Source organism: Podarcis muralis, chromosome 6, assembly GCF_964188315.1.
Source record: "Podarcis muralis chromosome 6, rPodMur119.hap1.1, whole genome shotgun sequence".
Lineage (NCBI taxonomy): Eukaryota > Metazoa > Chordata > Lepidosauria > Squamata > Lacertidae > Podarcis > Podarcis muralis.
Window position 1 is genome coordinate 66,739,136 of NC_135660.1, and position 14,881 is coordinate 66,754,016.

At 39.5% G+C, this 14,881-nt stretch overlaps 1 protein-coding gene across 7 annotated transcripts in view; it reads right to left on the reverse strand.

The window, feature by feature from the left end:
* PCDH15 (protocadherin related 15) overlaps positions 1–14,881 on the reverse strand; it is a 621,509-nt gene that overhangs the window by 239,668 nt on the left and 366,960 nt on the right. For all 7 annotated transcript variants that reach the window (XM_077930491.1, XM_077930494.1, XM_077930496.1 and 4 more), the window contains 2 exons: positions 4,905–5,065; positions 1,441–1,596 (listed from right to left, as the gene is read on the reverse strand). In XM_077930491.1, coding sequence (XP_077786617.1) covers positions 1,441–1,596; positions 4,905–5,065 — 317 coding nt within the window. The remainder of the gene's footprint in view (positions 1–1,440; positions 1,597–4,904; positions 5,066–14,881) is intronic.

Here is a 14,881-nt window from a genome sequence, read left to right on the forward strand (position 1 = left end):
CAAGAGACTGAACAGGTTAAATATCTGGAAATGCTTATTTTGATGGGTCACAGTTGGATTTGTTGTTTTCAAGTGGCAAAAATAAAATGGGGAAATTACAGTACGGAATCTCAGCTAAAGCATCCACGACAGGTGACCATCCAATCTCTGCTTAAAAACCTCCAATGAAGCAGAGTCCACAAGAGTGAAACAAATTCTCCACCCTTTGTTGAGAAAAATTGAGTAACTGTATTCACATTCTGCTTCACCTTGGCCTCTTCAGTTTTTCTCTGAGTTCTCAAGTTGGCAGATTCAAGACACCAAATGCTCAAGGTATTTCTGTAAGCCAACTTGATTGAACATATGACTATGTGGGACCCAAAGAAATATAATATTAGAAAATATTATAATTCTGGATTTTGGATGGTTAATGGTTAAGAATTTCAATTAAAAAATAATTAAACCCCAAAAGGAAACATTTATTACCCAATTATGTCTTCAAAATTAAAACTGCATCATCTGCATGCAATAGATATCTTAGGAGGATGAGAAGATATTATTTCCAAAAATGAGGAGAAATTTACCAGTTACAAATTCAAAATAATGAAGGCAAGGACACATCCTTGCCTAACTGTATGAGAAGACACAATCTCCACAGAAAGATAACCACAATTATTACAAGTTCAGCATACAGGACACAGATCAAAACCAATGGTTTTCTATCAAGAAATGGTACTGCTCTAGTTTACTCCAAAGACAACAGGGAAACATACAGAACCAAAAGCTAATTTTAAGTCAATAAAAGCTTATTGACTTAAAAGGCTATGACTAAAATTAGACCCAAAGATCATTGTCTGCCTTTGTTTCTTGTCTGCAAACTAATCTAGCAATAAGGTCCTAACTTGGAACTGGTTGATACAGAATAAAACTAAATGATTGGAAAATCCAAAGACTGGAATTGCCAGAAAGTAGATCATTGTGCTAAAATTGCCATTGAAGTGCGGAATAAAGAACAACCAGGGGGTGAGGAATACTGTCAAGAGATAACTTTTTAAAACTGAAAATTAAGGTTGCTTAGTTGTTCCTTTGCATAGTATTATACCATTTCTATTATGGAAGAATAATGTTCAGAATATAAGTGTGTGTGTGTGTGTGTGTGTGTGTGTGTGTGTGTGTGTGTTAACTTCTTACGGCAGTATGCTAAAATAGTTTGTGTCTCCTTTGCTTACTCATATGCACCCCTGAATGGGTTGGGTTTGTTTAATTAATACAAGTATGATTTTCTCTCAAGTGATTCAGTTCAAGGCAAGTTCTTAATATAAACACACAAAAGGCTCAAAATCAACTGGAAAACCCAAAAGCAAATTAACATTAAGTGCTTTAGTACATTGATGAGATGATATCAAAAAGTACATGAGTAGTTAGGGGAAAAATGATAACAGTACCAATACTAAAACTGACCTCATTGACTGCTACATAGTACTGCTGCTGCTGAAACTGGGGAGAGTTATCATTTCTGTCCCTCACTACAATCCGAACTTCATGATAGATGACAGTTCCTACTTTTCGGTTAATGCACTGGACTTGAACCACAATAGACTGAATTGACATTGGTGGCTGTAAAGAAGGGAGAAAAATAAATGCATAGTTACTTCTACAAATCACCTGGATATGTGGAGTATTACTTCTGTTTCATATAAAATAAAAGCGCAACCCTAATCAAATCTACTCAGAAGTTAAGTCCTATCGAATTCAGCGGGACTCAATTCCAAGTAACTGGTGTCAGAACTGAAGCCTAAATTGGGGAAAGAGAACCTGGGGTTGTCCACGTGTTATTGGACTTTACCTACTGGCCACAATGACTGGGGGTCCTGAGAGTTACAGTTCCATAACAACTTGAGGGTATCACATTGGCTTACCATGGTGTAGATCAGGGTTTCCCAAACTTTGGTCTCCAGCTATTGTTGTACTACAACTCCCATCATCCCTAAGCTAGCAGGACCAGTGGTCAGGAATGATGGGAATGGTAGTCCAAAAGCAGCTGGAGACCCAAGTTTGGAAAACCCTGGTGTAGATTATAGTGAGTTAGATGGACCAATGGTTCAAATAGGTACAAGGCAGCTTCCTCTGCTACTGTTTTTAGTCTTTTGAGCCCTGCCCCAACAACACACCAGCTTCCTTAAGCAAACACATGTTGCAAGTAAGCGTCTGTAAAGGAACCCCTGCTCACATGTAAGGGTTCCTTGGTCACACAGAACTCTTCAATGCGGGCAGGGTCCCATGCACTGCAATTCCTTTACAAGCAGCTTCATGCAACCCACAGTTGTTGAAGAAAGCTGATGAGATGTCAGTGGTGGGGTGAAGAGAACAGTTCCATTCCCCATTGAACACATCATTGCAAAACATGTGAGCCAAGCATTCCTTAGGCTTTAGTCACAGTCAATTCAGATTCCACAAGTGGAGAAGTGAAGTTGGCATTTAGGGGCTGGTGGATCACTGTCATTGCTTATACAGAATCTCATTAGCTGCTTTTGCCCATTATCCCAATCTGACGCTCCTTTCAGAACTCCTTTGCAGCTTGGGCACCACCCAAAACAATTTGGTGTAATCCATAAATTGGCGCTCTTACTGCTCTTCCTTGACTCCAGAACATTTATGAAAATTAAATAGTGCAGGTCCCGATAGCATCATTGGGGGACCCCACTTCTTATTTTCCTGTTTTGTGAAAACCACCAATTTACACCTGTTTTCACCTTCCTATTATTTAACCAGTTACCAAATTTGTAAGAGGGCACGTCCTATTATATTACACTCTTTAAAGCAAAACATTACATATTGACTGAAGATTTCCTTCTTGTATGATCACTTAATTCCACTTCATTTAATCCTGCCCAAATGCTTCTTTAAACACAGTGAAGATGTTTGCGCTCTCTTTCTCTGAATAAGGAGCTCAATCTGTTGAAATCAAACAGAAATGCACAAATTCGCTCCTGAATTGAAAATGAACACTGGAATCCTTATAAACCTGTCTTTTAAAAACCACCTTTTGAAAGTAAGTTAATAAAAGAAAGGACCAGGTGTTTGGCTGTTAACTTCAAAACTTAGTTGCTTCAGGGCTTCACCAGATCAGATGCACCCAAGAATATGGTGTATGCCCTGGAGCCCCAAAATCTGAAGAAAGTGTAAAGAAATGAAGAAAGTGATTGGCAGCAGAAAGAGGCTGCAGGCTTGGCCAGAGGGAAGAAAACCTCTTGGCTTACTCAGTAGGCACTCCGCCTACGGTGTGCACATTCAAATCATAGCTGCTTCTGCAGAAAAGCAAATTGTATGGACTACGTTGTCAGCTGGCTAAATCAACTGAATATATCTGCCCACAGCAGACTAAAAAAGATACATTCTGAATCTAAATAAGTTCTTTTGCCTAAAGAAACGAGGAGTTCACAAATATTCATCTCACAATAGCATTATATAATTCAGGAAGATTGTCTCTTTTGTGAATCGCATGGATGGGGAGAGGGAGGAAGCATGAAAACGTGTGAGGCTTCATTTTACATCATAATTGGTGAGGGCAGGACAGCCTGCTGGTAGGGAAAAATGCATGCCCACTCCAGCTTCTAATTTATAGCCATTTCCCCTAACAAGATGGTAGAGTGCTGAAATCGACTAGGCTGAACTGCCAGCAGATTCTTTTTTATCCCTTTACTGCTAAAGGAACCTTAAAACACACATACCCACAAAATAAGATAAATTTATTGAACACGTAGAGCACTGCTGTGGATAAGTGTCTAGTTTTATTTATTTCTAGGCTGCATCAATGTGCATATAGGTAAGCTGATATGCACACATTATCCATATCTATCTATCTATCTATCTATCTATCTATCTATCTATCTAATCTATCTCTATCCTGTAAACCCATTCCTAGAACACCAAGACAAATGTCTACTGCAGTTAACACTGGTTCTATCTGTAAGGAAGAAACTGGGTCTTTTTCAGGTTATTACTGAAGTGGGACAAGTTTTAATGTAATCCTATGTTCAAATAGCAAAAGGTGCATTAAAGATTTCTGCAGAAACCTCCCAGAAACAAGCAGCAAACACTGCACATCATGGGTTATACATCATATAAACAAATTGGGTTTGACTGCCTGCTCTAGGAGTCCAATGCAGCTGTGCTGATTCTACCAAGATCATTTTATTTTATTTTGGGCAAGCCAAACATAGCTACCACCCAGTTTGTCAAGTAATTGACTGTTCCCTTTTCTATGTCTGCAGTAGAGAGCAAGACTAGGAGGCATATCAAACTCCTAGTGGTCTTCAATATATGTCTAATGGGTTGTGCTGAGTTTGGGGCTCACAGTAGGTCTGGATTATAGAGTGTTAACCATATATCATATTTATTGTTTGAAATCCCATCACTTCTGGTTTACCTGGTGCAGCCTTTAGATCAGGGATGGCCTGCCTGTGGCTCTCCAGATGTTTGTGGACTCCAACTCCCATCAGCCCCTACCAGCATAGCCAATCAACAGGGATGACAGGAGCTGTGGTTCAGCAACATGGAGGGCCAAGGGTTGTTATTCAAACTGCTCTGGTTTGTATGCTTGAACAAAAAAATACACACAGCCTTGCATCAGTATGAATATCGATCAACATACAGATACAAAATGTCCTTTAAAAAACCCCTGCCACTATTTTGGATAGAACATCCAAAAACTATAAAAGATACTAACAGCATTTTTATTTCTTAAGTCATCTTCGCTTTTTGACAAACATCAGCTGGGCTGAATGAGACTTACACTGAGTAAACAAACACTTCACATTTCCCACCTTTATTAGTTGTGAAAATACTTATTTTTCCACTGAAATCAGCAGTTTTTAATACAAAACGGAAACTGGAGCGAGGGGGAAGAAGAGACACCAACTTACATCTCGGTCGAGAATTCGTCCAGTACTGTTTAGATAAAGCCTCTGGTTGATAGGATCTAAGATAACCCAGTAGTCTACGTTGTCCTTTAATGTCAGTTCAATGGTGGGATCAGGTCCTCTTGCTGTACCTTTGATCAACATATTGTCTACCAATATTGTGCCTGAAACACAAACAGTGATGACACGTTTTGCGTTACATAAGTGCAATGCAGGTTTTCAAAAGGCAGTAATGAGTTTCCTCATATGTCAGACAATTGCTATGCGCCACATTCACAAATTATGGCTACAGCTGTTCAAAATATTGACAAGTGAGATGCATTATGTAAAGCGATGATCAAACAAAGGGAGAAAAAGAGCAACCACAACAGAACCACATATATTACATTGATCAGAATTAAGTGTTCTTACTGGGTAGGAATGGAAGGGTGGGAGGGAGGGAACTATTTGTTTCATGACTATGGCATTAGGCTGAATAAGATTTATTCCTTTTTATTTTCCCACATTTATATGCCATATAGGAGTGCCAACTCTATGGGGCTGAGCTGTCTTTGCCCCCTCCATATCTGTTGGCAGGGGGCCAGACCCCCTCAGTGTTGAAGTGTCAGAGGAGGCCGAGGGTAGAGCAGAGCATGGCCGGCTCCTCCTGAGCATGAGAGAGGACCCGCTGGCCATTGAAGCCGTGCCGGATTCCGCACTCAGCCTCCTCCTGATGATGTCACATGAACGACAGGCCCCCTCAATCTTGCACACAACTTGGCACCTCTGATATCATACATGTGGTTCCCATGTCATCAACTATCCAGGCACTGACCAGACTCAGACTTACTTAGCATCAGCAAGATTGCTCATATGTCGTCACCCACACTATACGCTGGGGTATTGGTTTGAGACATAGGTCCAAAGTCACGAATACTATGAAGCACTAGCCATGAAATCTGGTCTCTTGACTTGCACATGTTTTCCATTGCTTTTAACAAGTGAAGCATGCCTATTATTTCTACAGAAACCTTCATTTCTAAACTGTTTCCTAGTCCTTAGGACCCCAGGGCAGTTTATAATGAATGGCCAAATAAAACAACAATATAAAATACACTAAATCATGAAATGATGTTTCCAAACCATTAAACCTCAGATATAAATACTTTATAACCATTGATGATTCAGTAGAGCTCAGGCAGAGCTTTGATAAGACACACAGAAAGCACTGTACCAGAAAGCCTAGTATTTGGAGTGCTTGAATTACAGGAGGAGCGGAAGAATGAGGTGTTTGGTTCTCTTATCTGTTGTGACAACAAACCTTTAAACTTGCTTTCAGAAGACTAATAGGGGACACCATTGGGCTAAAATTGAAAGGAGTCCCATTACAGGGCTTCTGGATTTCATTAAGTCCCCTACCTTTTCTCTTCATTCAAGCAACATCTAGGCAGCTTATTAACCTAGTGGAGCAAATGATTTACAGCTGAAGTACAAACTTAACCACTGAGGACCAAAATAGATGTGACATTCAATGCATTATTATAAACCATATCAGGATTTACTTACTTATTTAGAAAGCAAGAGCAGGGTATATGGATTTCATCAGAACCATCATATGCAAAGAGATGAGACATTTAAACCTTCCTTCTCCACATGTAACCTTAACAAAAGTCATCTTGATAAAGCTACTACTATATTTGAGTGGGGATAAAATGTATTGAAAATGTTCCTGGAGGTGGGATGCATGCTTTTAAAAAAACCCCCCAAAAACTTGCTATGTTTTTCTAATGATGTGCTTAATGCCACATCTATTTGGTTCTGACTTCTAACACTATCATGCAGGATTATAATCTTTGATGTCTTTCATTATAGTAGGTTTCATTTTTTATTATTAATGATACACAGGAGTTAATCATATTATACTCTTCTTGCTTAATTATACATTTTAGAAACAGTCCTTGATCCAAATGACTGTTTTATTATACTTATGAACTTAAATCTATATGTTGGCTTTTGCTAAATACCCTATTTTATTTCTTCAGAAAGCTGATCCTCCTTCTTAGGTGCTTAGAGCCTACTTTTGTCCTTAGGCGAAAATGCCAACTCGATAACCTACTGGCAATACATCTGAAAGGAGCAGATAAGATTTTGATGCAGCATGGAATGACATTTTCTACACTGACTTCAGCCTGTGCACTTGTGTGGAAGGATACATATTCTCAGATACACAGTGCGCATTCTTCTTTACAATACATCTGAATCCCTAGTTGGCAACTCATTTCTAATAGAAGCCATCCTTGGAACCAGTCAAGAGGTGAAAGGCCACAGCATTGGCTTCACCTATTGATTCAATTCTACACAGGCCAGGAAACAAGCAGAGGGCTCTTTATGTGGAATAAATCAGCCTCATATAACCAACATGCTTAACTCTAATTAATGCACGAAGGGGTTAAGGCCATAGAGTAAGCTGTCCTGCCATGTCTACCAATAAAGAGATCTAGGCTGGATGCTCCAAGCTTAGACCACATGGCTTAAGCAAGCCATCTTTGTGTTTCTGTGCAAATAATTTAGAAACATCTTACTATTTTGGTACCCAAGTTATGCTGCCTGTCTTTTCTTGCTGCTGTACAGAAAAGCACATGAATCTACTCTTTGAATAATTTGTAAATAAAACATTTTTTAACTTACCAAAAGTTAAGGGAGGGGGGGCCTTTGGAAGCAGCATATAAGGGGATAGTTTAAACATCCTATATTTCCACACTTTGCTTTGATGCATGTTTTGTAATTTTAAATCCCTGCTGGGGCTGTCTCACCAAAGGACTGCAGGAACGGTTTAGAAGGAGTAGCTGTTTCCATACCAAACTACAGAGACTAAAGCTTTGGGGATCTTGTCTTGCCATTTCAACAACCGAGGATAGCTGAAAAGAGACTTGCTCAAGGCCAACCTGGTTTTGCATCCTAACAAAAATCCTGCAAGACACCGGAATTCTCCCTACAATCTTGGCAACTTTGCATCCAGATGGTAACACACACACACACACACACACACACACACACACACACACACAATGCAGAGCTCTCTGATATGATTCTGGGAAGGTCAATTGCCCATTGTCCTTTATGCTTGAACAACCCCCCCCCCCAAAAAAAAACACTTTACAGCAGTTTTAAAAAGCAAACATTTTGAAGATCTGCTATGATAAAGTAAGTTGCATCTCTCATTTTACCTGTGTTGCACCAATTGCTTTTGTAATTTTCTACTTTGGGGAATAAGATTCTTGTACAAAAAAGGACAGCAATTTCTCCCTATACACGTAATGTGCTCCCTTTCTAAAGCAGGGTTAACACGTGGCATTCACCTGCTGAAATAGCTTAGAACCAAGTAATTGGGATTTCACAAATGATTTCCCACTTAGCATAAAAGGTCAACTGCCTTCTGTAGAGAACATAGTACAAAGGTTGCATATATGGTTTCTACACCTGGCTGCGCTATTCAGCATGGAATGGCTGCAAAGCCAGCTTGAGAGTGTTTTAGAGTTGTTGTTTTATGGCTTTTTGGACCTGAAACAGCCTGCTGTGTGACATGAAAAACTATTCCCCCCCTCACATACATGCAGAAACAAAAGTCAAGCAAGAAATGTTACCCTATTCAGCCTCTCTATACTAATGCTGAGGCTCTCCACTCTGCAGGAGAGTTGGATGGAAGAGTCAGAAGGCCTGGATTTAAGATGATTCTCTATTTTCCACCCCCAGGAAAAGGTGGGAGGGTCTACAATCCCTACCTATACAGTATATGATTTAGTCAATGCACTTTGCTGAATGTGCTTTGATTTGGAATAGCACAACCATGGTTTGCTGGTTTAGATGCAATGACAAACTGTGTGGTTTCTGATGGACTGGAAGAAATGGCACTCATGATGGAGGAAGGAGGAGGAGGGGTTCCAACCTTGCTTTGACATTATGTGTTAAGACAGGATTTGGGGTTACCTGAAAGACTCAAAGAAATGTGAACTCCATGTGGTGTTGGCTCTTCTTTGTGTGTGACATCATACTGGGTTCATAGGGAAAGGGTTAACTAATTGTAAAACGACTAACCAATGGGAACCCAAGGGGCAGAGTTAACTGTGTATATGGTTTAAGCACAGAGGTTTTTTTATGAGAAAGAGTTAGAGTAGTTGAGAAGACAGTCTGGAGTTAGATGAGACAGAGAAGATAAGTCTGTGGGTTGGGCTAGTCTGGTGTGAGAGAGTGAGAGAATTTGTTAAGAGGAGTCAGTCAAACAGTTGAGATAATCAGTCAGAAGGTATTAGGAAGGTATAGGGCTGGTAAAGAAACTAAAGTTAAGATACTGACAGGAATATTATCTGAGAAACCATAAACTTGTTAATGTTTGTAAAATAAACTTGTTTTTGTGGGGGTTTTTTTGGTTTACTTTTAACAACTGACTGGACTCCGTGTTTTACCAGAGAGTAACTGGTTGGTGGCAGCGGGGAAGCGAGCACAGTGGTGGCACAGAGATCAACAGACCGTTAAACGTCCGGGGACCCTGTGTGATCACCACACTCCAATTTCACAACATTGCCGTGACCTCCCTTCTTATTTCATTTATTTTTTATGGAGCTATTCTTGAATAACGGGAATATCTCAAACTGAGACTAAGGAGAATGGTTTGTTCTTTTAAAGGACAATTTTAGGAAACCAGATTTGATAAAAACTTTGTCAGGGGGACTTGGGATTTGATAGTTTTCCTTCATAGAGTGATCATTTTAGATCTTCCCTTTCTTCATTGCACTCAGACTTTACCTACTAAAGCAAACAACTCTAACGAATGTGAAATCAGATTCTTGGTTTCTGAATACTGTTCATTTAATTCAATCATATGGATTTTCCTTGACATATTTTAAGGAGATTAAGCTGGATGTGACTGGGGTTAACTTCATGAATAGGATATTTTTGTGCAATCTGATCTGATGAAATTGAGTGAAATTAAAGCATTTTCTTAGTACCATATGATTAAATTTGTGCATGGCTCTGAAAGCTATTTACCAATCATTTCTAAATTTCAAATCAGGAAACATTCATTTTAATTCATGTTCTGTTTATGCTTTTTGTGGTTCTGGATTGCCATGAGAGGAGAACGCCATATTCTCTCAAGCACTGCATTTATGGTTAAATAATATTGGAGAACTTGTCTCAGTGGTTTCCCCCACCCCACCAACTGCTGAGTTTTTCAGTCAACATTTGCACATAGAATACAGCTTCTCTGCCTTTTTACCCAAAGTCTCTATTTTCATATAAAGGGCAAAGGAAAATTTTTTTTTTAGACAAACTGATTTATGAGCATCACAAGAAATGTCAGGCCTTTGGGGAATGGGGAAAAAAATAGGTGTGATAGGAAGAATAGGTTTTCAGTCCAGTCTTATGGTTCCTGTATTGTTACTTGCTATACAATGTGGTACTTAATCACAAACAGCTTTTGACACTGGAGGCCTGTCCATTTAGCCTGCTATAGCTGCAAATTTATTTAGGAGTTATTAAATGAAGAAATGGCTAAGTTAACTATGCTAGTTTGGATTTTTCAAGGTAACATGGGTTTGATGTTCCTGTGATGGCTGCTACAGGAATCTAGAACAGGGCTCAGCAACCTGTTGGCCTTCAGATGTTGTTGGATTCCTGTCAGCCCCAGTGACATCCAGCTACACCCCCACGACAATAAGTGCAAATGACAGGATTCAACAAATGGCCTTCTGATTTAACACCATCTTTCCCTATTGCAGCATCCTAACGAGTCAGCAGAAAGAGGAACTAAATTGCCCCACAGAGTTTCACACTAATGTGCATTGACTGCATATGGAAGTCATGGTAAATCATGACTTTATCGTGTTAGGAATGAGCCTAAGCAAAATATGGACCCTCTGTGCTCCATCTAGTCTTCTGGCTCAAATACAAGGAGGAGCTTTGAAGCTTTCATTTCTATTTTAGATTAATAGCAACTGATTTCAACATCCAAATTTGCACAAACTATGGTTAATCCTAATGATGGCTTATTGAAACAAGCCAACTTCTAACTGTAAGTGATTCAGCTGGCTTGTTCAACAAATCATAGTAAGATTTACCACAGATTAGATCTCAGCTCAGCTGGCATGCTAAATCAATTAACCTGGGAGAAGCTTCCAATCTCTTCCTCATGGCCATGGTGGAAGAGCAGAGGAGAATTTAAATACCACTTGATCCTAACAAAACCTTGAATCAGTTTACAAGAAGAATTATCAATAAAATTGTTAAAGTAAGTTATTAAAAACACTTTAAAAAGCAGCAGTAAACTAAAATGAGATCAACACACACCAAAACACAAGGGTTATTGTAACTCTTAATCATGACTTTTTATTATTAACTGTTACTTATGTCATTTGAGCATGACAAATCGTGGTTAAGCTTGGCTAAAAACTGCTTTGATGAATGGTTTGTTTGAAACGAGCCAGCTTCCATCCATGGATTATAAAACCATTTGTAAGAACAGACCATGGTTAAGTTTAACCACATTTCAGGGATCTTGCATAATCCTAGTCTGTAGTTAATAATAATAATAATAATAATAATAATAATAATAATAATAATGTGAACTCTACTCCTGCTTATGGCTGTGCCAGGGAAGGAGAAGGGAGAGTGCAAGAGTCCGAGGCCTGCCTAGACTTGTTATCATCATGGGAAACCTTAATTGGTTGATTATGATGGGAATGAGTCTAGGAAAGCCTGTGTCTCTTGCACCCCACACAGTTTATCATGTTGTCCAAATACAGCCACTGCCTCCAGATACTTTATCCCTAAAGCAGCGTTTCAAACCTGGTGATTCCTACTTGATTCAAACACCTGAATTATTTCTATGAGAATAGTGAGATGTGTCAAGGAAGTCTGCACACATTTGCTATGCAGTGTACAAAGCATTTGAATGGGGAGAGAAGGAGATGAAGTGCTTTTGAATGGTGTGAAGACTCAAGATTTTCACCTGTCCTTAGACAACTCCCCAAGCTTTGAGGCCCAATTTTGTGTCTGCTGATGGACCTTGCCATTGTTATGTCAAGTGACATGTTAAAGATAAGAGTAGCATCTATGGACAGCTCTTTCTTTCATACCAAAAACAGGCACAGAATACCATTGTATTTGTTACAGTCAGAAGAAATCTCCAAGGTAGCAACAGCTTAGTGGGAAAGTCTTGTAATGATTCTTCGGCTGTAAGATCAGTAAAAATCAAGCCTCTAAGTGTTACAGAAATATTTGAGTTTACTGACTCTTATCTGGGGCCCATTTACTGATTCTGATTGCCTTAAACCATCAGATTTTACACACACTCTTTCTTTCTTATAACCAGTGCTTTCTTTTTCTCTTTAAAAAATGCTTAGGGGTACTCTCATTTTCCTACTCATATTGAAATACTGCCCCTCAATGAGGCCCAACATAGATTCACAAAATGTTTAGGGGTATGCGTACCCCTGTGTCCCCCCAGAAAAAAAGCACTGCTTATAACCATCAGCTCAGCTCAGCTAAGTCTAAATATGGGGGAAAGAATTCAGAAGAATTCCCTGTCTACATCATACAGAAGGAAAGTGACAGATGCTGTCAAAATTTCATGCGATTATATCCCCCTCCCAAAGCTCTTCATCGCCCGTATAACTCCTAGGTAAGGATGAACTGCAAATGTCCCAGTTCTCATGTATCTGATGCATAACAGAAATAGCATAGCATGCAGAGCTATTGCTACATTTTTATTTCTATAGTAGCAGCAAAGTAACAGACTGTGTCACCCTGCTGGTGCATAAGCTGGTACAACATCCCCCACCCACAGAATCACTTATTTGACAGCTGCTTCCATCAGCCAGATTTGATTGTCATCTAGAATAAGTCATATAGAGAAAAGGTTAGAAAAGTGCCTATCTCATTTTGTTGTAAAAGCACCTTGTTATTTGATTTTAGGTTTACAAAAGTGGTTCAAATTCAAAGTAAAAAATAAAATAAACTGCAGCTTTCTTTGACTGTTAGCTTATATTTGAATATGCAACAAAAAACCAAATACATTATTAGAGTACAGATCTCACTCACAGAACATGCTCTGGGAAATGAGAACACTTGTTTCCCAACATTCCACACAATAGGATTTTCTGCATAGGATTGTGCCTCTTTAATGTTCCCTCGCATAAAAACAAACACCTGAACGGAAATATGTTTTAAGAAACACACACTAGCACAATGAATGGAAATGAACTGATCTGGCATGTTCCTTGCTGTGCTGGTTTTCTACTTGTAGGAAGCTTCAAAACAGGGCAAATGTGATCTGTAACTTGAATTGATTGAATTCATTCTACTACCTTGTGGCTGCCTCAGTAAAGGTAAAGGGACCCCTGACCATTAGGTCCAGTCGTGACCGACTCTGGGGTTGCGGTGCTCATCTCGCTTTATTGGCCGAGGGAGCCGGCATACAGCTTCCGAGTCATGTGGCCGGCATAACTAAGCCGCTTCTGGCAAACCAGAGTAATGCACGGAAATGCCGTTTACCTTCCCGCCAGAGCAGTACCTATTTATCTACTTGCACTTTGACGTGCTTTAGAACTGCTAGGTTGGCAGGAGCAGGGACTGAACAACGGGAGCTCACCCCGTTGTGGGGATTCGAACCGCCAACCTTCTGATCAGCAAGTCCTAGGTTCTGTGGTTTAACCCACAGCGCCACCCGTGTCCCGCTGCCTTGGTAGAACAGGCCTAAGTCCTTTGTCACTGCCTGCTCAAACAAACAAACAAACAAACACCCTGTCCATGGTTTCTCCGGTTTCTCTAGAAGCTCCCATTCCATCTCAGTGAAGAACACAACCATTGAAACCCAAATGATATAAAAATATCAATATGTAAGGGGGGAAAAGAAGAAAAGAGTTTGATCAATCCGAAATCTTACTGGGTTGGAGGGAGAGATAATAAACTGGCTCAGCTATCGTACAAATAACTTTTTATGCTCAGCTGTCAGCACACTGCAGTCCTATTGCCGTGAAAGCCCAACTCAGTTTTATTCATGAAGCTGAGTAGCATCTTGTATTCTGCCTGAAAGATTTCCCTTTGATTTCACCCTCCAACTCTCTCCTCAAGGAGGAAAGGCAAATAGTTTCTGTCACTGTAGTTGTGCTTTTGCATTTGGTCACTAGTTTCTGGTGCAAATATACGAATGTTTGGGGCTTGTTTGGGCTGCAGCTGATGTTCAGAAAGATATAGGAATTTGCTGTATTTGAATAGTAATAGTTAGCAGTTTAATAAAATATGGTCTGAAAACAAAAGACCAGCATCCCTATTTTCTTTTTAAGGGAGACACTTTACATCATTTTAAAACTGTAACTGCATTTGGATAACCAGCATAATCCTAGGATTAGAAAGGTTAACATGAACAGGAAAGCAAGTGGACTGGTTGGTGTGAATAACTATTTTGTATGTATTCCACCCCAGTTTCAGTGATGTATACTTTCACAGTTCTGTTACCTCAAAATCTTATATATGCCAAGCTTCTTCTTAATAAACTCCTCACTTCTGTTCTATATTCTTGTCTATTCAGGCAAGAACATGCACAAGGAGGCATAGAAATAATTTCATCTCTTGGATCAGAAATAAATATATATTGAGAGAGAGAAATATAGTCCATTATCATCAGGAAATACTGTCAGTGACACTTTATTCCTGAATTCAACTAGCCAAAACTCCAGTGACAAGCATAGTAAACAGTTTGTAGTGAACTTTGGTGGTGTTCAGGTTAATAATTCCTAACAGAACTCTCTTCACGAAGGTCCTCTGGAGAGAGGGGGAGAGAGAGGGAGAGAGAGAGAGAGAGAGAAAAAAAAACCAGCTTCAAGAAAGTTTACTGCATTTGATGTACTGTATTTACTTTTTATTATGGTATCACATACAATACTCAAATATTTTACAGGGTGATTTGGTGACCATATTGTAGTGAAATCATCAATCATCACTGA